The sequence below is a fragment of the Phocoena phocoena genome, chromosome 3 (assembly GCF_963924675.1).
Source record: "Phocoena phocoena chromosome 3, mPhoPho1.1, whole genome shotgun sequence".
Taxonomy (NCBI): Eukaryota; Metazoa; Chordata; class Mammalia; order Artiodactyla; family Phocoenidae; genus Phocoena; species Phocoena phocoena.
The window spans coordinates 171,774,079-171,796,901 of record NC_089221.1 but is presented as its reverse complement, the minus strand read 5'-3'; the positions used below and the strand labels follow the sequence as shown (position 1 = coordinate 171,796,901).

The 22,823-nt window shown below is 57.3% G+C and overlaps 1 protein-coding gene across 1 annotated transcript; it reads left to right on the top strand.

Moving 5' to 3' along the window:
* Positions 1-468: 468 nt before the first annotated feature.
* On the top strand, positions 469-21,921 carry BTBD2 (BTB domain containing 2). The gene is made up of 9 exons (XM_065874454.1): positions 469-872; positions 12,098-12,217; positions 15,895-16,051; positions 17,120-17,225; positions 17,310-17,507; positions 20,540-20,732; positions 20,874-20,961; positions 21,273-21,419; positions 21,760-21,921. Exons 1-9 carry the CDS (start codon positions 478-480, stop codon positions 21,919-21,921), a joined length of 1,566 nt encoding a protein of 521 aa, XP_065730526.1. The 5' UTR covers positions 469-477.
* Positions 21,922-22,823: the final 902 nt, after the last annotated feature.

Genomic DNA, 22,823 nt, shown 5'->3' with positions numbered 1-22,823 from the left:
CTGGGGTCGGGGTCTGAGGTGAAGGATCTAGAATCCGGGGGTCCGGGGTCTGAGGTTAAAGATCTAGAATCTGGGGGTCAGGGTCTGAGGTCCAGGATCTGGGAGTCCGGGTCTGAAGTAAAGGATATAGAGTCCGGGGTCCGGGTCCCGGGTGTGAAGTACGAGATCTAGCACTTGGGTTCCCATGTCCAGGCCCACGGTCGGAGGTACGAGGTCCGTTGCCCCCGCGTGCCCCTGCCCCGCCCCCTCCCTCCTCCTAGCCCCTCCCCGGCGCCCTCCCTTCTCCTCCCTGCTCTCCAAGTCCCCCACCTCCTCCCCCTCCCTTCTCTCCCCCTGCCCCTCCCCCTCCCTCCTCCTCCCCTCTCCCCCTCTTCCCCTCCTCTGCCCCCTCCTTTCTCCTCCCTCCCCTCCCCCTCCCAGGCCCTCCCCCCGCCCGCCCCGCCCCGCCCCCGCCCGGCCGGGCGCCGCACCGACAAGATGGCGGCGGGTGGGAGCGGCGGGCGCGCGTCGTGCCCGCCGGGGGTCGGCCCGGGCGCGGGGGGCGGCCCCGGGCCCAGCGCCAACGCCGCCCCGGCCCCCGGCAACGCAGCCGCCGCCGCTGCCGCCGTCGCCCCGGCCCCCGCCGCCCCCGGGCCGCCCCCGCCGGTGTCGGTGTCGGGGCCGGGGCCGGGCGCGCAGGCCGCTGCGGGCGGGGAGCGGGCGGCCGAGGAGCCGGGGGCGGGGGCGCTGCTGCGCGAGCCCGTCTACAACTGGCAGGCCACCAAGCCCACGGTGAAGGAGCGCTTCGCCTTCCTCTTCAACAACGAGGTGCTCTGCGACGTGCACTTCCTGGTGGGCAAGGGGCTCGGCGCGCAGCGCATCCCGGCGCACAGGTGGGCCGCCGTCCCGGGACCCGCCGCCCCCGGGGACCCAGCATCCCCGGGCCCAGACCCCGCCAGCCCCCGGGACTCAGCCATCCCTGAGATCCCGCCACCCCTCCCCCTCGCCGGGGATACCCGCCACCCCCGGGGACCTAGTCATCCCCCAGGACCCGCCCTTCTTGGAACCCCTGCCGTTCCCGGGACCCCACCACCCTCAGGACCCCGTTGTCCCAGGACCCAACCGGTTATTCTTGGAACCCCTGCTGGTCTCGGGGACCTGCCCTCACCCCGGGACACCCACCATCCCTGGGACTCTGCTGTTCCCAGTAACCACCATCCCCGGGCCCTAGCACCCCTAGGCCCTGTGACCCTGCCAGGCCCCCTTCCACTCGTACTTCCAGATACTGGCCGTATTCTGGTCCTGCGACCCCTGCCCCTCCAATCTCATCAGCGTCTCCTGGCTCTGTGACCCCTGACCCTGCCACCTTGGCCAGGATCTCCCAGACCCAGTGACCTCTTCCACCCCCAGCATCCCTGTGACCTCTCAGCCCCTGCCAGGCTCTCCAGACCCTGCAACCCCCAGCCTGGCCAGCCCTAGGACCCCCAGACACTACCATCTCCCTCCATTTCCTCCTTCCTGCCCCAGTGACCTCCTCCCCCAAGTGCCCCATCCTTCTGGGGCTGAGACCCCCAGAGCCCCACCAGACTCCCACCTTGTGAACCCAAGGACCCCCAGTGACTCCCAGCTCTGCGATCACCCAGCTCTGCGACGCCCCATCCCACAGGCCTCCTTTCGAAAGGCGGGGGGGTGTTGGTCCAGGCCCCATCCCTCTGCCAGTCTCCAGGGTGCAGCACCCAGACTCCTGGGTAGGGTGGGAGTGATGTCAGACAGCGTCCTGCCCACTGCTGGTTCCTCTGCCCCTGCTGGCTGGGGGGTGCTGGGGAGGGTTCTGTCTGGGGGAGGGGGGCTGCAGGGGTTCTCACCACTCTGCCTGAAGTGTCCTCCAGCCTGCTGTGAGGGTCCTCCCCACCTTTCTGACGCGTGGCCTTTATCTAACTTGTGCCTTCGAGATTCCTCTTTCTGGCTTTTTTTTGGTTATTTATATTCAACTGGGTCTAGGTTCCTGTCCAAGGAAGCTTCCAGGCCCGTGATGCGGTCCCCAGTACCTCCGTGCCCTGTGTTTGTGTGTGTTGTGGCCCTCCCACCTCTCCCGCAAGCTGTGAGTAGAGGGCCAGTTGATGTGTCACCTGTGAGCCCCCAGCCTCCGTCATGCCTTTCTTGTCTCACATTCCTGCTGTGTGGACCTCCCAGATCGAAGGTTCTGGTTCTTTGTCTTTTCAGCCTTTGGGTTGTTATTTCATACGCATTGTTGACATTTTACCTGTAGCGATCAGGTAGATGACTGTACCGTGAGTGACCCTGGGCTCTGCTGAGCCTCGGTTCCCCCCCACCTCCCCACTCCCCAGGACCTGGGACTGACCACTCAGACACCTCCTTCCCAGGGCCACAGGGAGGGTGGACCCTGTGACCCAACCAGGTCCTTATCACAGTGGCCCGGGGCTCATCCTCCATACAGGCTGGCTTAAAATGTAGGTGGGGACGTGACCCAACGCATAAAGGAAACACCTCGCAGCCTCACTGATGGAACACAGACAGGAGTGGGGAAAATTCCTAATACCGTGCGCCATGCTCCCGGGCTGGACCTAACTCCCGCCTCTGTCCCAGGTGGGCTGGATTTGGGGACTCGCTTGCAAAGAGTAGATTGAAATCCCACCTTGGGGGAACCCGGCAGATGCCACCTCAGCCAGGTGGTCAAGGTCGACCTCAGGGTGATGTCCTGGGGGTGTCAGGGTCCCCCTAGAAGGAAACAATGAGAAGGGCACCTCACCTCAGTGTGCTCCACCCTAAACCCTTAACCCCAGTGTAGTGGGTTGAATGGTGGCCCCCAACAAGGTGTGTCCACATCCTGACACCCAGAACCTGTGAACGGGACCTTATTTGGAAAAAGGGTCTTTGTAGATGTGATTAAGAGTTTCAAGAAGAGATCATCCTGGATTATCTGAACGGCCCGTAAATCCAACAAGTATCCTTATGAGAGACAGAGGAGAGACCGAGAGAAGACGGCCATGTGACAACAGAGGCAGAGACTGGAAGGACACACGGCCGCAAGCCCAGGACACCTGGGACCCCAGAAGCTGGAAGAGGGAAGAGGGGGACCCTCCCCGGGGCCCTCCGGGGGCAGCACAGCCCTGGGACACACTGACCTTGGACGTGCGGCCTCCAGAACGTGAGAGAGGAAATTCCTGTTCTTTCAAGTCACCCAATTTGCAGTAATTTGTTAGAGCAGCCCCAGGAAACCAGTACACCTGGTCCTATCGGAGAAAATACCAGATAAACCCAGCTTGGGGCCATGCTGCAGGACGACAGCCAGTCCTGGGAGGAGCCTGAGGACACAAGTGAAAGCCACGTGGGATCCTGGATGCGGGCCTGGGGCGGAGAGCTTCCTGAGCTGGTGACTGGGGAGCAGGGCCGAGCCGGGGAGGGGCTCTTGCTAAGTTTGAGGAAGGCCATGGGGTCTGGACCCACCATTTCCCAGGACCCAGGCTTGGGGAGGTCTCAGGCTGGGGCTGTGAATTCTGGCTACAGGGTGACCCGGGGCGTGGGACACAGGAGGGCCTGGCATGAGTGATGGCAGCCCCGGACGAGTTCGTACCTCATTCGGAGCCTCCCCCTGCCCCACGCCCCCAGTCGCCTTAGCCCCGCCCCCTCGCCCTGCATGGCGTTTTGACAGCTTTCTCCTCCTAACTTTCTCTGCGACTGCCGACTGCCGTCGTTGGCTTCCTGTGAGCAGGATTTTTTTTTTTTTTTTTTTGGCTGAGTCACAGCTTGTGGGATCTTAGTTCCCCAACCAGGGATTGAACCCCGGCACCCGGCAGTGGAAGCGCGGAGTCCCCGCCACTGGACCGCCACAGGGTTTTGCTTCTCTGCCTCCTGCTAGGCCCAGGAAAATGCCTGGCACGGCAGGTGCTCGGGAAACCTGTGAGTCCAGCGTCTACGCTTGCGCTCGCGGGGCTCCCTCTGAGGAAATACCGAGCATCTTCAGGGTAGCACTGTGCACAAGTTGGATGGTCCCACATTAATACCTAAAATACCTTTACTCATCTATCACGGAAAACCTAGCAGTGCAGAGAAGTCCCAGAAGTGGAGCAGTCTGTGTCTGGGGCCCCTTCTCCTTCATCGATCTGTGTGTGCTTAGCCCAATAACACGTTTTTTGATGACTGTGGCTTTATAGTGGGTTTTGAGAACTGCGTGGCTGTTCTTCCCAGTTTTACTCCTTGTCAAGACTTTTTTCAGCTCGTCTCACACACTTAACTCTTCCAGAATCAATCACCCATCCATCTGTCCCTCCCTGCAGCCAACAGTCATTGAAACAGTGCTGACAGAAGACATCTCTTTCCCTGTGGGACTTACCTTCAGGTAAATTTGCACCAGCAAAGTTTTGTAAAGAGCCAGATAGTATATAGTGTCAGCAGGCCACACGGTCTCTGTCCCAGCTGCTTAATTCTGGCATAGCAACACAAATGCATTAAGAGAGAAATGAATGGGTGTGGCTGTGTGCCAATAAAACTTTATTTACAGAAACAAGCGGTGGGCCAGATTGAGCCCCAGGGCTGTAGTTGACCAGCCTCTGCCTCAGTGGTTCCTTACGATCTTTAGAATCCATTTATCAAATGCTAAAGGAATTGCCTGGAGGGATTGGTCTTTGCAAAGATACGGGTTGGGAGAGCTGACAGTTTAGAAGACAAAATATATCTGGGAAGGTGTTTATCCAGGGCATTTTTGTGAAACCTTAGGAAAGTTTTGTAGTTTATTCAAATAGGTCTTGCACGTATATTGCTAAGTTTCTGATTAGTTTCTGTTTTTTCTCTGTTGTGAGTAATTTCTCCATTGTACTTTTTCTAGTTGGTTCTTGCTGGGAAGCTGTAGATTTTTTTGCGCCTTTATTTTTATCTATTTGAACGATTTCTTTCTGAACCCTTCTTAGCATTAATAATTGCTCCACTGATCCTGTGGTCTGGCGCTGTCCAGTAGACTTTTCTGTGATGTTGGGATTGTTCTAGATCTGTGCTCTCCAGTCCTAGCCACTAATCACTTGTGGCTGCTGAGCCCTTGAATCGTGGCTCTTGCAACTGAGGAACTGAATCCTTCTTTTTTGTTTTGTTTTTTCGGACACACTGCCTGGCTTGTGGGATCTTAGTTCCCCAACCAGGGATTGAACCTGCGCCCTCGGCAGTGAAGGCGAAGAGTCCTAACCACTGGGCTACCAGGGAATTCCCAAACTGAATCTTTTATTTACCTTAATTTTAATTTAGATTTAAATAAGCCCTGAATTTAGAGTTTTAAGTGAGACAGTCATGTTATGGGCAATTAATTTCTCATTCTCTCTCATATTTCTGCCTCATTTGTTCTGTTCTGATCGCATTTCTGACCACCAGGGCATTGTTCCGTAACAGAGGTGTTTTTCACAGTTCAGTGTGATCGTTGATACTGGTTTCTGACAAATCCTTTTTCATACAGTAACAAGTTTCTTTCCATCCCTTGTTCACTAAGAGTTTCCATGAAGTGTGGGCATGGGATGTTATCGAGTGCTTTTAATGGATTTTGGTTTGTTTGATCTGACAATTGGCCATGTAGAAAATTATGCATTTGTGTGACAACTGCCATAGCCCAGTTTGGGAGCACTTTTGTCACCCCCAGAAGCCCCTTTCCCCACTTACCCTCAGTCCCTACTCCCACCCTGATCCCTGGGCAATCACTGACCTCCTTCTTTCTCTCTAGTTTTGCTATTTGTAGAAATTTCATAGAATTAGAATGATAGAATGTGTAGGCTTTGGTCTGGCTTCTTTCACTGCGTGTGCTGTTTATAAGGTCCATCCACACCGTTGTATCGGCAGTTCATTTCTTTGTATTGCTAAAGTAATTCACGTTACTGCTGAATTCCATTGCATGGATGGACCATGCTTTGTCCACTCACCAGTCGATGGGCATACGGGTTATATGGGTTATTTCCAGCTTTTCATTACGAGGAATCATACTGCCATGAACATTCCACATTCGTGTGGAAATATGCCTGTGGAAGAACGGCCCCTTTTCTCTTGGGTGAATACCTAGGGATCGCATGTTGGAATTACAGGGTAATGTGACATTTTAAGAAACTGCCAAACTGGTTTCCAAAGTGGCCGCCCCATTCCCCACCCCCCACTGGTGCCCGAGGGTTCCAGAGTGTCTTTGGCCTCATAGGTGAGTTGGGAAATATTCCCTCCCCCTCTCCTTTCTGGAAGAGTTTGCATAGGGTTGGTATTATTTCTTCTGGGAATGGGCTTTTCTGTGTGGGAAGATTTTTTAAAATATTTATTTATTTATTTGGTCTCACCAGGTCTTCGTTGCAGCAGGCGGGCTCCTTAGTTGCGGCTTGAGGGCTCCTCAGTTGCGGCAGGTGGGCTCCTTAGTTGTGGCATGCGAACTCTTAGTTGTGGCATGCATGTGGGATCTAGTTCCCTGATCAGGGATTGAACCCGGTCCCCCTGCATTGGGAGCGCGGAGTCCTATCCACTGCACCACCAGGGAAGTCCCAGTGGGAAGATTTTTTTTTTTTTTTTTTTAATTGGCTGCGTTGGGTCTTTGTTGCTGTGCACAGGCTTTCTCTAGTTGCGGCGAGGTGGGGCTGCTCTTCGTTGCAGTGCGTGGGCTTCTTGTGGTGGCTTCTCTTTGTTGCAGGGCACAGGCTCTAGGCACGTGGGCTGCAGTAGTTGTGACACGCGGGCTCAGTAGTTGTGGCGCACGGGCTTAGCTGCTCCGCGGCATGTGGGATCTTCCCGGACCAGGGCTCGAACCCGTGTTTCCTGCATTGGCAGGCAGTTTCTTAACCACTGTGCCACCAGGGAAGATTTCCGGAAGATTATTAATGACTAGTTCACTTACTTGTTATGTGTTTGTTTAGATTTTCTCTTCACCAGTGAGTGTTGGCAGCTTGTGTCTTTCCAGGAAGTCGTCCATTTCCTTTAAGTTGTCTTAAGTTGTTGGCATAAAGTTGTTTCAAAGTTCTTTTATCACCTATAGGGTCTGTAGTAATGTTCCCTTTTTCATTCCTGATTTTGGTAACGTGTGTTTTTTTCCTCTTGGTCAGTCTAGCTAAAGTTCTAGCAATTGTTGATTTCCCCGCCCCCCACCCCCAAAGAGTGACCTTTAGCTTTCACTGTATTGTCTCTATTTTCCCATTCCCAGTTTCATTAATTCCTCCTCTCACTTTTATTATTTTCTTCATTCTTTGGGCTCGATTTGCTCTTCATTTTCTAGATTCTTGAGATGGAAGCTTACCTTGCTGATTTAATTTTTTGAATGAATTAATTATTTTTTGGCCGCGCCACACGTGGCTTGCGAGATCTTAGTTCCTCGACCAGGGATTGAACCCAGGCCCCGGCAGTGAAAGTGCCAAGTCCTAACCACTGAACCACCAGGGAATTACTGGAAGCTCACCTTGCTGATTTTAGATCTTTATTTAATACATATATAATGTTGACTTCTAAGCACTGTTTTAGCTGCATCCCTTACATTTTGGTGCGCCGTGTTTGCATTTTTGTTCCAGTTAAGATCTTTTCTAATTTCCCTTGTGTTCCTTCTCTGACCCATGGGTTACTTAGAAGTGTTGTTTCATTTCCAAATATTTGGGGATTTCTCAGAGGTCTTTCTGTTGTTGGTGCGGAGTTTAATTCCTCTCTTTGGAGAACATGCTTTGACCGCTTTCAGTGCCTCTGAGTATCTTTGTTCGGCCTTGCATGTGGTCTGTCCTGGAGAATGTACCATTGCACCCAAGAGCGTGCATTCTGCCGTCGTTGGGCTGAGGGTTCCGTAAAGGTCGCTTGGCAGCACTGTTCAGTCTTCTGTATTCTTGCCGATTTTGTCTGGCCGTTCTGTCAGTTGTGGAGAGTGAGGCGTCAGAACCTCCAACGATAATTGTTGGATTGCCTCTTTCTCCTTTAACAGTCAGTTTCTGCTTCGTGTAGTTTGGGACTCTGTTGTGTATTCATCTGTACTGTTACCTGTCCCCATGTACTGACCCTCTGTTCACATGAAACGTCCATTGTTCAGTAATATTCCTCATCTTCACGGCTGTCTTTTTTTTTTTTTTTTTTTTTTTTTCACGTCTCTCTTGTCTGATATCTGTGTAGCCACTCCAGCTCTCTGGTGGTTTCCGAATGCAAGGTATGTCTTTCCCCATCTTTCTCCTTTCATTCCCTTTGTGTGTTTGAATGTAAAACTTCTGAGCCCGTGACATCCATCTGTCCCATCTCTGGTGACGTGGGCCTTGGTCATGGGGTAGATTTCTCCACTGGATGTCACCACCGTCTCCTTGTAAATCACCCTTCCCGAGGGATACTTTGGGACTGTACAGACATCCCATTTCCCCCTCCTGCTTTGCCCGCTGGTGTATGGTGGTTCCTGCTGGAAAGAGTTATTTACTCTAGCATCTGCCATATGGTGATTTCCTATTTCCATAACTCCCTCTGCCTTTGTTAACTGAGGTTCTAAAAGGAAGAGCTGTCCCTTCTCCCTTACTCATCCATTCCTTCAGTTATATATTTATTTCATCATGGACTCATGGATATTGATTTTATCCTAGGGGTCATCATCCGACACGAACATTATTTTGTTGTTCGTATCGTCCCAGATTTGGCTCCTGTGTCCGTTCAACATTTCCCTGTCATGTTGGAGCGTGTTTTTACTTTCTGGCGCCACAAGATACTCCAAGCTCGTCTTGTCCTTCCCCTGCCCCAGCCCTGCAGTCAGCCATTTCTCCAAGGAGCTCTGGTTCGTTTTAGTGGAAAACGGTATTTAGAAACCAAGACTTGGGTGCTGGGTGTGCCCGCTGCTGCTGGGGTGTTGTTGTTTAGAGACCTTTTTAGCAGGTAGAGCGAGGAAATGTACCAACACACACATATCTCTGTTTGTGTCTCTCCACCCGTCTGTCCATCCATCCACCCACCATCCAGCTACCTGTCTAAAAGCCACGAGATCACCTTGATCGCTCTGATTTCGGTTCAGCCCTCCAGAATTTATTCCAGCCCCCCCCTTATCTATAACTGTTTTCTCCCACGATGAGGACCCTGGCTCTCATTCTGCACACGTCTACTTGGTAGCACAAACCTAGATATGTAGAGTAGTTTCAGAGCTGCTAACCCTCTCCTGTGAAAAATACTTTCACTAAGTAAAGCACAGTATTTGTATGCAGTTCTTTTGGCCTTTAACCTGTTTCCCAAAGCTACTTAGCTGGTCTTTTCTTCCCTGCCCCTTCAGGGTAGTACGTCATTCTTTTTTTTTAAATTTTTAAATTGTGGTAAAATACACATACATAAAGTTCACCCTCTTTACCTTTTTAAGCGCACAGTTCAGTGGCATTAAACACATTCGCATTGTTTGCAATGATCCCCACCATCCGCCTCCGTAACTTTCCCATCTCCCCAAACTGAAGCTCTGTCCCCATGAAGCGCTGACTGCCCCTCCCCCAGCCCCTGGCCCCACCATCTACTTCCCGTCTCTGTGGATCTGACTCCCCCAGGGACCTCCTGTGCGTGGAATCAGACAGTGTGTGTCCTTCTGTGTCTGGCTTGTCCCACTGAGCATCACGTCCCCAAGGTCCATCCACTCTGTAACGTGTGTCGGAATTCCCTTCTTCTTAAGGTAACTAATACTCCTTGTATGTATGGAGGGACCATGTTGTGTTCATCCGGCATCTGTCCATTGATACTGGGTTGCCTCCACCTTCGGCTGTCTATAGGAATCGTGTCTCTGTGAGCACTTGTGCACAGGTTTTATGTGGACGTGTGTGTTCGTTTCTCTCGGGTACGCAACTTAGGAGTGGAATTGCCAGGTCAGAAGGTACCTCCACATTGAACCCTCCGATGAACCACTGGCCTGTCGTCCAGCGCTGCTGCACCCTTTATGTCCCCACCCGCCCTGCACGAGGGCTCTGATCTCTCCACATCTGCAGCAACTCTGGTCATTGTCCGGATTTTCTATCCTAGCTGGCGTTTCCTAGTGGGGGTGAGGTGGTGTCTCATGGTGGCTTTGATTTGCCGTGTTCACCGTCATGTTTTTGAGGATGGATGGATAAGGGAGGGTAGAAGACTCCTGGTGGGAGGCGAGCGAGGGGCTGGCGGGTGAGGCTGTGGGTGGAGGAGCCTTGGAGGTGTTCAGACCGCCTTCGACCCAGTGGCCTTGCCAGCCCTGGGGTTTGTCGCCACGTCCGCCGAGGGCACTGAGGGTGCATACAGCCTGGCCTCCGGGGCTCTGCACAGACCCACAGGCCCAGTTGGGCCTCCTCTTACTTCCCGCCAGTGAATCGTTGGGGAAAGTTTTCCCCGCAGGAGATCAAGATGCTTTGTTTAATCTAGAAAGAAAGGAGGAACAGGAAGACACTTTATTTATGGAGAGTGCGTGGGGAAGTGCAGTGAGGCTCCAGGGGCCCAGCTGTGGTGGTGAATGAGCGGGGCTTCGAGGACGCGGTGGGGCAGAACAGGGCATGAGCGACCTGGGGCGGCTGAAACGAAGCACCGCCGCTGGATGGGCAAAGCCGCACAGATCTGTCCTCTCTCAGTTCCGGGATCCAGAAGCCCAAGGTCAGGGTACTGCAGGGCCGCGCCCCCTCCGCAGGCTCCCGGGAGGGTCCTTCCCGCCTCCTCCGGCTTCTGGGGCTCCAGGCTCTGCCTCCGGCAATAGGTAGCCTCTCCCTGTGTGTCTGGGTCCACATTTCCCTTCTATAAGCCATTGGATTAGGGCCAGCCCGGATTTGGGTGGCCTCATCTTAACAAATGGCATCTGCAAAGACCCCGTTTCCAAACAGGGTACCATCCTGGCGTTCCAGATGGACATGCCTTTGGAGACACTGTTCACCCCACCACACTCACACTCGGTTTCCCACCTGGCCCCCATCGCTGGTCTGGCTTTTGGGGTGCCGTAGAGCGCCGGGCCAGACTGGGGACCAGTCAAGGGCCTGGTGGGGCCGGGAGCACCAGTCCACGACGGAGGAGTGGGTGGGAGGCGGGGAGGCGGTTCTTTTTGCGGAGAGTAGGGGGCTGCCCGGGTGGGGCTCGCTGGGAGCGGTGGGAACGTCCCCTGGGCACTGGGCAGAGGCCGGGAATCGGGCTGTGGCTGCCGACTCCAGCGGTTCCGCAAGGGGGTGGCCTCTCAGAGCCCTGTGTGTGTCACCGTGGGGACCCCGGGAGGGGCTGCGACGTGGGGCCTTGCAGACCCAGAGGACAGGGGCTCTGCAGGGCCGCCCCTGGGTAGGCTGTCGTGGGGCGGGCCCCCATGGCCACCCAAGTCTGGATGCTCCCTTGGCCTCCACGCCCTTCCCCACGGACTCTGCCCGATTCAGGTGACCCTGCCAAGCCTTTCCTGACTGCGCCCTCACTGCCCTGCGTTCTCCTTCCTGCCCCACTGTCAGGCTGTCCATGCCGTGGACCCGTGGCTGCCTTCCTCCAACAAGGCCGGGGTCTCAGTGCCCACAGCGCCAGCACGGGAGCCGTGTGTGTAGAGCGAGGAGGGAGTGATGAAGGAGCGGGTGAATGGGGGAGGCAGGGAGTGGCTGAGTGAGTCACTGAATGAATGAATGAAAGGATGGGGTGAATGACGAGTGAATGAGGGAGTGAATGAATGAATGAATCAGTGGGTGAGCCAATCAGTGAGTGAAGGAATGAGTGAGTGAGTGAAAGACGGAGGGAGGGGATGATGGAGGGAGGGAGTGGTTGAGTGAATGAGTGATTGGGTGAGTCCGTGAGTGAATGAATGACGGAGGGGATGATGGAGGGAGGGGATGATGGAGGGAGGGGATGACGGAGGGAGGGGATGATGGAGGGAGGGAGTGAATGAGTTGCGTGGGGAGGGCATGAGCTCTCTGCCATAAGCCATTCAGCCCCTGGGGAGATGATTTTGCTTCTCCGGCCTCTGTTGCCACCGATCCACACGCGCTGCCTTCTCAGGCCTCAGGGCCCTCCTAACGGAAGCATCCAGGGCAGGATGCTCTGGGCACAGCATCTGCTGCAGGTGCTGGCTGGGATGTCACTGCTGCGGGGACACTCGCCTTCCACATCCCAGGGCCCCGACAGCCCCCCGGGCTCGGGCGGTGGGGACCGGTGGGCCTCGCGAAGGGTAACCGGGTCTTCTCTGACACACCAGGTTTGTGCTGGCCGTGGGCAGTGCCGTCTTTGACGCCATGTTCAACGGGGGAATGGCCACCACGTCCACCGAGATCGAGCTGCCGGACGTGGAGCCCGCTGCCTTCCTGGCACTGCTCAAGTAAGACTTTCCAGGTCCTTCACGCCCCGGGGGGAGGGACAGACACACCTGATGTTTAAAAAAAATAGAGCCCTGGTGACATTGCCTCCAGAGCCCCCAGCTACCTGGAGATTTCTAGAACTCACCTCCTCAGTGAGGGGTGGGCTCTGGACGCCCCCCCATTTTCATTTTCGTATCTTTAATATCAGGACGTAATTTGCATACCATACAACTCACCCGTGTGAAGTGTACGATTCAATAACATTTAGTATGTTTACAGTGTGTGCAACCATCACCTCTAACTCTAGAACATTCCATCACCCCCAAAGGAGTGGCATCCCCCTCCCCCAGCCCCTGACAGCCAGGAACCCACTCTCTGTCCCTGTGGCTCTGCCTGTCCTGGACGTTTCCATCAGTGGAATCACACCCTGTGTGTCCTTCTGCGTCTGCTGCTCTCACTGGGCATCGCGGTTCCAGGTCCATCCACGCTGCAGCGTGTGTGGGTCCCTAAGTTTTCATCCTTTCAAGCGTTTTTTGAAGAAATAGCCTGAGGCAAGAATTTTTAATTCCACCTATATTTTTTCTTCCTGGGTTTCAAATTTTTTCTCAAGGACTTTAAAACAAATACAGTGGATGTTGGGGGTGGGAGTGCCGCCCACAGATTGCAGCTCCACCGAGGAGGAGGCCGGTGAGCTCTGTGGAACTCCCATACACCTCCCTGCTCCGCGGAGCACCGTCTTCCCCCGTCCGGAAACCCTGGGTGTAAATGGTCTGGGTGGCTTGAAAGGTTATCCCGAACAGTCAAGACAGCTCTTCAGATGTGGAGCTTATTTTTTTTTCCCCCTTCTGATTATAAAAATGGCATTGGCTCACAGAAAAAAAGGGAGAGAGAGAAAGAAAAAGGGAGGGAGAGAAGAAAAGAAGAGACAAGAAAGCATAAGGAAGAAAATGGAGTGAACCTGTCTCTCAGCACCACGGGGGCGGGGCCGTGGCTGGTTGCTCCCATTCATATCGGGTCCCATTTATATCACGTGCTCACAGCGCCCCTCCCCACCCACTGCGTCGTCGTCTCCTTTTTTCCTCTGGTGTCTGCAGGGTGTAAACCGGTTCCCTTCAGCTCCATCTAACAGTGTTGAATCCTGTGGGCTGATCACAGCACTTTGTGGAATAATCTCACTCCTCTGTCTTTAGGCAACTTTTCAGATGGTCCCTCAGACCAGGGGCCGCAGGCTGCCCCAGGGTGGGTGGGAGGGCAGGGGCTCTGTCTCCACAGCTCCCCGCCGACATTGCAAAAGCAGCCTGGAAGGATTTGTAAACTGTGGGCAGGGCTGTGGGCCAAGGAAACTTTATGTACAAAATAGGGGATAAAAGCACGGGGAGATATCATTTCACACCCACCAGGGTGGCTATTATTAAAAAACAAACAAACAAAACGACTTGTCTCTAGGAGGTGGAGAAATTGGGACCCTTGTGTGCTTCTGGTGGGAATGTGAAATGAGGCGGCCACTGTGGAAGCAGTCTGGACGATCCTCAGAAGCTAAACAGAGAATCGCTATGTGCTCCAGCAACCCCATTCCTGGGTACATCCCCCAAAGAAGGGAGCAGTGGGGGCTCGAAGAGATATTTGCACACCCGTGTCCACAGCAGTTTGATTCACAACAGCCAAAAGGTGGGAACACCCCAAGTGTCCATGAACAGTTGAGGGATGAACGAGGTGTGATCCATCCACACACTGGAATATTACCCAGCCTTCAAAAGGATTCTGGAATTCAGTAACACATTAAAAGGATCATACACCATGATCAAATGGGATTTATTCCAGGGCTGCAAGGATTTTTCAGTATCTGCAAATCAATCAGCGTGATACACCACATCAAGAGGTTGAAGAATAAAAACCATACGATCATCTCAACAGATGGCAGAAAAAGCTTTTGACGAAATTCAACACCCGTTTATGTCATAAAGGATTCTGGCAACTTCCCTGGTGGTGCAGTGGTTAAGAATCCACCTGCCAATGCAGGGGACACGGGGACACACAGAGCAACTAAGCCCGTGCGCCACAACTACTGAGCCTGTGCTCTAGAGCCCACGAGCCACAACTACTGAGCCCGCATGCCACAACTACTGAAGCCCGCGCACCTAGAGCCCGTGCTCTGCAACAAGAGAAGCCACTGCAATGAGAAGCCCGTGCACTGCAACGAAGAATAGCCCCCGCTGGCCGCAACTAGAGAAACCCCATGCACAGTAATGGAGACCCAACGCAGCCAAAAATAAATAAATTAATTAATTAAAATTAAAAAAAAAATATTCTGACGCTTGCTCCAACAAGGATGGACCTTGAGGACGTGATGCTTATTGAAATAAGCCAGATGAAAAAGGACAAATACAGTGTGAACCTACTCACAGGAGGTCCTAGAGGAGTCACATCCATAGAGACAGGAAGTAGATGGTGGGGCCGGGGGCTGGGGGAGGGGGAGTCGGGACAGAGTTTCAGTTTGGGAAGATGAGAAAGTTCTGGAGATGGATGGTGGGGATGGTTGCACAGCAATATGAATGTACCTAATGCTACTGATAAAAATGGTTAAAATGGTAAATTTTATATGTATTTTACCATAATTTTTAAAAATGTAAAAGTCATATCTATAAAAAAAAATCAAGACCCCAAACAGGTGACGGGTTGCAGTTAGCCAAACCCTGCCTTAGTCTAAGCTTGGTGAGATGTGGGGTGGAAGGCTGTTCTCTCCGTCTCCCTCTCCATCCCTGTGTCTCTCTGTCTCTATCTCTCTCCCTGTCTCTCTCTCTCCCCGTATCAGCTTGGGTTTTGGTAACCAAGCTGCCCCCCCCCCCGAGAGGGTGGACACTATCTCCACTGGCATGTGAAGGGCTCCCCCATCTCCCCGCACGTGTCTTGGCCTGTCCCGTTACCAGGTCCCCCTCTGCACTGCTGACATGGGTGGTCGTTCTGTCCCTGACCCCGCCGGCCGCTGCTGTTAGGGCTTCCTGTGCATTCTCAGGGGAGTGAGTCCCAGGAGAGGGGGGCCCCTTCCAGGAACTTGCTCTTTGGGCGGCTCCCAGTTGGGCTCCTCCACCCCGCCCCCAATCCCGTGTCCATGGTGCCCGTGGACGGACACTCGGGTGGTTTCGCGTGGATCGCGCTGCTGTGAACACGCGTCATTTCTCCCGGACGGAGAGGGGTGAGCTGCGCGCCCAGGGCCGCCTCTGAGGCGCTCCCACCAGACGGACCAGGGTTCTGATTTCTCACCCTCTCCCCGTGGTTTTGTAATCGACCCTGACTTCTGACCCACATGTAGAGTCAGGCCGATGGCAGGTGGTCAACACGTCCTGTATCTGTGATTCCGGCCGGCATTTCTGGTCCCGTTAGTGGTCGGGCATGGCAGCCGGCTGTGGCTGGGTCGCGGGGGGGGGGGGGGGGGGTGCGGAAGCCTCTCCGCGTCCCGGGGCAAATCCCGTGCTGCCCACGGCGGAGCCGGACAGAGGCCTACCTGCTGTGTAGACTTGTTTCCAGGGTTTGCCTGTGGACACTCCTTTTCCCGGGTAACTGCCTTTGCGGGGTCACATCCACAGGTCAAAGGGCGACCGATGCTAATTCGGTTGGTTCCTCGGGCCAGGCCGGTGGGTGGGGGCTGGGCGGCTGTCCTCATGCCGCCGTCCGCTCCACCCCCTCAACCCTGCTCCAGGTTTCTCTACTCGGACGAGGTTCAGATCGGGCCTGAGACGGTCATGACCACGCTGTACACCGCCAAGAAGTACGCGGTGCCCGCGCTCGAGGCCCACTGCGTGGAGTTCCTGAAGAAGAACCTGCGGGCGGACAACGCGTTCATGCTGCTGACGCAGGTGCGGGACGGGGGAGGGGGGGGGAAGGGGGGAGGGGTGCAGGTGTGCGGGGCGAGGCCACAGGGGGCGGGGCGAGGGGGCAGGGCGGCGGGGCGAGGGCGCGGGACCCGCTGGGGAGCAGGTGCTCCGGGTGTGCGCAAGGATGCAGGTGCGTGGGTGCCAGTAAGGATGCCGGGGCAGGGGAGGACGGATGGGGGAATTTCGGAGTTTAGGCGCCGCTTAACTCTTGCGCCCGGGTGAGTGTCTCCCTCAGTTCATCTTGCCCTTGTCCCTGCCCCTGGTGGCACCGCGGTGTTTCCCTGGTCGCCTCTCGTGCAGTGCACCTTGTTGGCAGGCCGGCCTCACAACAGTCATTTACTGAAGGATTCCCGTTGGCGTTTTGGTGTCCTTGTGCAGAGCTCAGGTGTGGGGGGAAAGGCGTTCCGTACTAGGTTTCTTGGAGGGGGACCCTTTGGGGTTGTCCGGTCTGACGGTCTGTGGCGGTCCTGGACCACTGTGGGGGCTGGGAAGCTGGCGGGACGGGGCAGAGCCCGAGTGTCATCGTGGCTCCGCAGACCCCTCGCTGAGATGGCACCTGGGCCTTGGCCCCGTCTGCTGAGTCGCTCTCAAGGGCCAGAGCCTGGACGGTCGGGTGGGGGCCGGCCGCGCCCGGCTATTGCTGAGAGCTGCAGCCACGTGGGGTGTCCTCGCCTCCTAGCCGGGCCCTGGGCGGAGACCGATGCACAGGGTGTGAGCGTCGAGCTGCCCCACAGGCTCTCCGGCCCCGCCCCCGCCCCGCGTGCGAGTTCTCGGCCAGCACAGCGCTGCCGCGTCCCACGGGTCCTCTCAGCTGTCTCCCCGGGGCTCCTGCCTGCTGCAGGGGGCGACTGGGCCCGCCTCCAGCCTGAACCTCTAGGTGCCCCAGCTTTTGAGGTGTAGGCCTGACCCCCGCCCCAGGCAGTGGTTACTGAGAGTCTGTGAACCTCAAGAAAGAAGATCCCTCTGGACCCTCGGCCCGGGACTTGAAATCCGTGCCGTCTGGAGCCAGGTTCCACCTGGCTGGGTGTTGACAGGCTCTCTCCCCTGCAGGCGAGGCTCTTCGACGAACCGCAGCTCGCTAGCCTGTGCCTGGAAAACATCGACAAGAACACGGCCGACGCCATCACTGCAGAGGGCTTCACAGACATCGACCTGGGTAAGGCCACAGGGCCGCGAGCCGGTCAGAGGTCATCCCCGAGGCCATGGAGGCCGGCGCTCGCTGACGGCCCCTCCCCTGCAGACACGCTGGTGGCCGTGCTGGAGCGGGACACCCTGGGCGTCCGCGAGGTGCGCTTGTTCAGCGCTGTCGTCCGCTGGTCTGAGGCGGAGTGTCAACGGCAGCAGCTGCAGGTGACGCCTGAGAACAAGCGGAAGGTTCTGGGCAAGGCGTTGGCCCTCATCCGCTTCCCGCTGATGACCATCGAGGAGTTTGCTGCAGGTAACGGTCACGGGGCGCCGAGGGAACGCTCAGGAGGGCTGTGACCCCAGGGACCCTGCTGCGTGTGACTCGGTCTCATGACCCTCGGCCCGGCCACAGCGGGTCGGGTGCTGGCCGTGTCCATGCGGGAGCCTGGACTGGCTCGAGTGGGTGAAGATGGAACGACCCCCAGATGCTGACCCTCCCGCGTCCCAGCCTCTCCCACCCCCACGTCTCGGGTGTCCACACGCACGTGTCCGAATGTACCAGGCCCCTGAGGGTCCCGTCTGGGGCTCGGGTCCTGGGAGCTGGGCTCTGGTGCCCACGTCCTTGACGAGCCCCATGAAAGGGTGGGCAGTGTCTGGGACTGTGGGCCGCTGCTGCCGGGCCTGGGCTTGGGCCCAGGTGGGGTTGGCCCTGACCCTGCCTCTCGCGCTGGGGGCACACTCGGGTCTCAGGGATGTGCAGCAGCGGCAGCGGTGGCCAGCTTGGCGGCCCCTCCCCCGGGCCTGGGCCTCCCCTTCATGTCATTCTCATGGCCGGTGCCGACCACGGTCCTGGAGCCAAACTGGCCTGGAAGGTTCTGGACGGGGCTCCGTGATGCAGCCCCGTGGCGGGTGTGCCGCTGTCCTGCCTCTCCCCGGTCCGTGCTGCCCCTGCTCCCACCCAGGCTTAGGGTTGCCAGATTTAGCAACAAGAGCAAACAATTTTTTTTAGTGTAAGTGTGTCCCATGCAGCAGCTGGGAGACGCTTATCCTAGAGATCAGCCCTCTTTGATCTGGAATCAAGACTTGACTGGGTGTCCTGCATTTTATCTGGCGGTCCATGGTGTTCCCTCAGTGCTGGGGCGAAGCCTGAGAGGCTGTCTCCACACTGGGGGTCACTCATCTGTCAGATAACTTAGCACCTCCTGGGTACCTGGCCTTGGCAGTACAGCGGTGACCGAGGCAGCCTGGGCACTGCGGACATGGGGCCGGGTCCTACTCTGTGGGGGGCCATCCTGGGCACTGTGGGGTGTGGAGCAGCCTCCCTGGTCCCACCCCCTCGATGCCAGGAGCACCTCTAGTCATTTTTCTTTAACAGTATGAGGGCTTTATTTTTTTAATGTTTGTTTATTTTTGGCTGCGTTGGGTCTTCGTTGTTGCGCGCTGGCTTTCTCTAGTTGCGGCGAGCGGGGCTCCTCTTCCTTATGGGCACAGGCTTCTCAGTGCGGTGGCTTCTCTTGTTGTGGAGCACGGGCTCTACGTGCGTGGGCTTCAGTAGTTGTGGCTTGCGGGCTCAGTAGTTGTGGCTCTTGGGCTCTAGAGCGCAGGCTCAGTAGTTGTGGCTCACGGGCTTAGTTGCTCCGCGGCATGTGGGATCTTCCCGGACCAGGGCTCAAACCCGTGTCCCCTGCATGGGCAGGCGGATTCTTAACCACTGCGCCACCAGGGAAGTCCCAGCACCCCTAGTCTTGATCACAGATGTCCCCAAACATTGCCCAGTGTCCCCTGGGGGGCAGGATGCCCCAGGTGAGAGCCCCAAGCTATAGTGTTGAGCTGTCCCGGCCTAAGACATCCGCGTGAGCCTTGCTGGGCCCCTCTCCAGCCCCGTTTGCACCCCCGAAACCACTCTCCTCATAGGCCACCTGGCCGCCAAATCATCCGGGGTCTCAGGTCTCCTAGAAGCGCCATCCCCTCACCCTTGGCCCCCTCGCCACTCTCCCATGATGGGCCCCCAGGCCAGAACAGCCCACCACCCCTCAGCTTGCAAGTGCCTGGGATGAGTGTGTGTGTGTCCAGGGGTTGTGAGCTGGGCCTCTGGCCTTGTTCCTCTGCAGCATGGCCTGCGAGGCTTCAGCTCTTTGTCACTCAGTGTGTTGTAGAGAATTCTCCTGCCTCTGATGTTCCACTTGAAATTACAAGAATGTAGAGGTTTGGAAAAAAAACTCCCCCAAAGACACCCCTGGCTCAGTGTGTCACAACTGAGGTCTGATGTATTTTTCTTTCTGTATTCTCTATGCAGAGATGTAAAAAAAATGGTTATCTGTATTCACTTTTATTTATTCAGTCATTCATTTATTTTTGGCTGTGTTGGGTCTTTGTTGCTGTGTGTGGCCTTTCTCTCTAGTTGCGCCGAGCGGGGGCTACTCTTGGTTGTGGCGCAGGTTTCTCACTGCGGTGGCTTCTCTTGTTGCGGAGCACGAGCTCTAGGTGTGCGGGCTCAGTAGTTGTGGCTCGCGGGCTCTAGAGCGCAGGCTCAGTAGTTGTGGCGCACGGGCTTAGTTGCTGCGGCATGTGGGATCTTCCCAGACCAGGGCTCGAACCCGTGTTCCCCGCATTGGCAAGCGATTCTTAACCAGTGCGCCCCCAGGGAAGCCCTGTGTTCACTTTTGTATCTTAACTTGCTCTTGTGATCCATGGAGATCTCTTGCCCTGTTGCTCAGACCTGTGTGCCTGTGAGCTGTTGGGGCAGTGGGCCGGGTTGTGGCTGACCTGCGCAGAAATGAGCTCAAAGCTGGTGAATGAGTGATTCTTGTAAAGCGAGGGTGGTGCCGTAAGGCCTGTGTCAGGCACCCTGTCCCGGTGCAGGTGGCGGGCAGGGGCACATACAATCCTTCCGCACTGCCTGTCCGCCCCACGCGCTGCCCCCCGTCACCAGCTCATGGCTACATCCAGGCCCCCACCTCCAGACTCCTCTCCAACTCTGGGCCTCTCTTGGGGGCTGGCATCCCCCCCGTCTGTGTAGGTGCCCGGGGTGGACGGGCAGGGCAGTGGGTGCTCCGTGGAACAGCGGTGGTCCCCTGGGGTGGTCCCAGTGGAGGTGGGGAGGCCTGGGGCAGTGAGGGGGATTTTGCCCGATTAGCCAGCAACTCAGAGCGTTGGCCCCACGTCTGCTTCGGGTCCTTCCCCAAACGTGGCGGAAGGGCCATCCCCCCCACGCGGGTGGTTGGACCAGTGATGTTCTGCAGAAGAAAGATGCTGAGGAGTTGAGAGGCTGGGTGCCATGCTTTCCAGTGTCTTCTGCGTGCTTGGGGTCTGCCCAGCCTTCCCTACCCGCCCCTGTGCCCTCAGGGCCCGCACAGTCGGGCATCCTGGTGGACCGCGAGGTGGTCAGCCTCTTCCTGCACTTCACCGTCAACCCCAAGCCACGCGTGGACTTCATTGACCGTCCACGCTGCTGCCTCCGCGGGAAGGAGTGCAGCGTCAACCGCTTCCAGCAGGTGGAGAGCCGCTGGGGCTACAGCGGCACAAGCGACCGCATCAGGTAGGCGCGGGCCAGGCGGTGTGGGCGGCGAGCACAGCGGGGGGGGGGGGGGGGTGGTTGGGGGGCTGGGGTCCTCCGTGGGGAGGGGCGGGCACTGAACGGTCGAGCTAGCTCAGCATCTCCCTCCTCTGACGGGTTCAGGTTCTCGGTCAACAAGCGCATCTTCGTGGTTGGCTTCGGGCTCTATGGCTCAATCCACGGCCCCACCGATTACCAAGTGAACATCCAGGTACTGCTCGCCTCCAGGCCCTGCCGCTCGCCTCCAGGCCCTGCCCCTCCACATCCCACTGCGTCCCTCTCAGTCGAGGCTCTGCTTGTGTTTCCCCCAAGGTGGCACGAGTGTTCTGGAGTCTGGGGGACCCAGGACGATGCCTCTTCACTCCTGCCACTGGCCTGCTTCGCGCAGGTCACGGGTCGGACCCCCCCGCTGCAGGGCCTGGAGGTGGGGCTCAGCCCTGGGCTCCAGGCTTCTGGGGGTCCCGCGGGTGGGCACAGGGGCCGGGGCACCAGAGTTAGCTGTGCCTGGCTCCTGGCCCACAGATCATCCACACAGACAGCAACACGGTCCTGGGCCAGAACGACACAGGCTTCAGCTGTGACGGCTCCGCCAGCACCTTCCGGGTCATGTTCAAGGAGCCGGTGGAGGTGCTGCCCAATGTCAACTACACGGCCTGCGCCACGCTCAAGGTGTGCCCGACCCCAACCCTAGCCATGCCCCTGACGCCCCACCCCACCCAGGACTGAGACCCCAGCCCTGGTCCCTGAGCCGAACCTGGGACACTGACCCCGATCCTGACCCCTGAGCTGTACCCGGGACCCCGACCCTGAACCTGACCCCTGAGCCATACCTGGGACCCCGACTTGGACCCTGCCTCCCAGTCCATTGCCCACCTCTGACAACGTGGGGCTAGGAGCGCGCAACCCTGCGTCGCAGCCATGGAGGGCCTGCTGCCTGCACTGGGTCAGGATCCTGCGCCCTGTCCACACGCAGCATGTCCATCCTGACCCGCCGGGCCCCACCCCGCAGGGCCCGGACTCCCACTACGGCACCAAGGGCCTGCGCAAGGTCACCCACGAGTCGCCCACGACTGGGGCCAAGACGTGCTTCACCTTCTGCTACGCGGCCGGGAACAACAATGGCACGTCCGTGGAGGACGGGCAGATCCCTGAGGTCATCTTCTACACCTAGGCTGTCCCACCCCACGCCACGCCCGCTGCTCCCCCTGCCTCGGTCCCGGGCGCCAGGAGGGCTCCTCTGTTCCGAGGTGGCGGATGGGCAGGGCAGTGGGAGACAACCCCTCTCAGGACTTGGGGGGCAGGGCCGGCCTGACCCTGCCCTGAGCCGAGGGTCCGCCCGCTGCCCCTGCAGCGCAGGGTTGCCTGACCAGCTGCCCGTCCATAGGGTTCGTGTAGGGTGTTGCCTCCTGTTTGTTTCAGCTGTACGTGGCAGTGCATCTTGGATTCCCGTTCCTCTGGTAGGAGACCACGTACGGGGCCCCTAGTGGGCCTGGGTCCTGAGTTCCTCTGTTCTGTTCACGGGGGACACGCAGACCACCCTGACCCACCCCTAGGATGCGGGCTCAAGCCCTCCTGAGGTCCTGCGGCCGGCTTCCTGCCAGCCCCAGGCCTAGCCCATGGGCCCAGTGAAGGACCATCCCTGTCCAGCCCTCCTGGACGGCCCCTCCCAGCCCCTGCAGCTGTGGACACAGGTGGCAGACCCCGTCTGCCTGCGAAGGGCGATGCTGCGGGCCACACACGGGGCCGCATCCAGCTGGCCCACCTGCACATCCTGTAGCCCCACTCCCGGCCCCCAGCGAGCACTCTGCACAGAGGTGCTGGAGGGCACAGCCCCTCCCTGACCCCCAGGTACTGTCCCCTCCCCACCCCCATGCTTCCACCTGGAGCCTGTGTCCTCCCCGAAGCCATGGAAGGTGTGTCCTCACACCACACCCCAAAATGTTTTTTTTTTTAAATAAAGGAAAGAAACTTACCGCCCCGACCCTCGTGCTGCTTCCCAGCAGAATGGGCCCCTGGCAGCTGGAGACCTGGCCCTTCTCACTGCATCTGTTTCCCCACCGTTAGAGGGGCCAG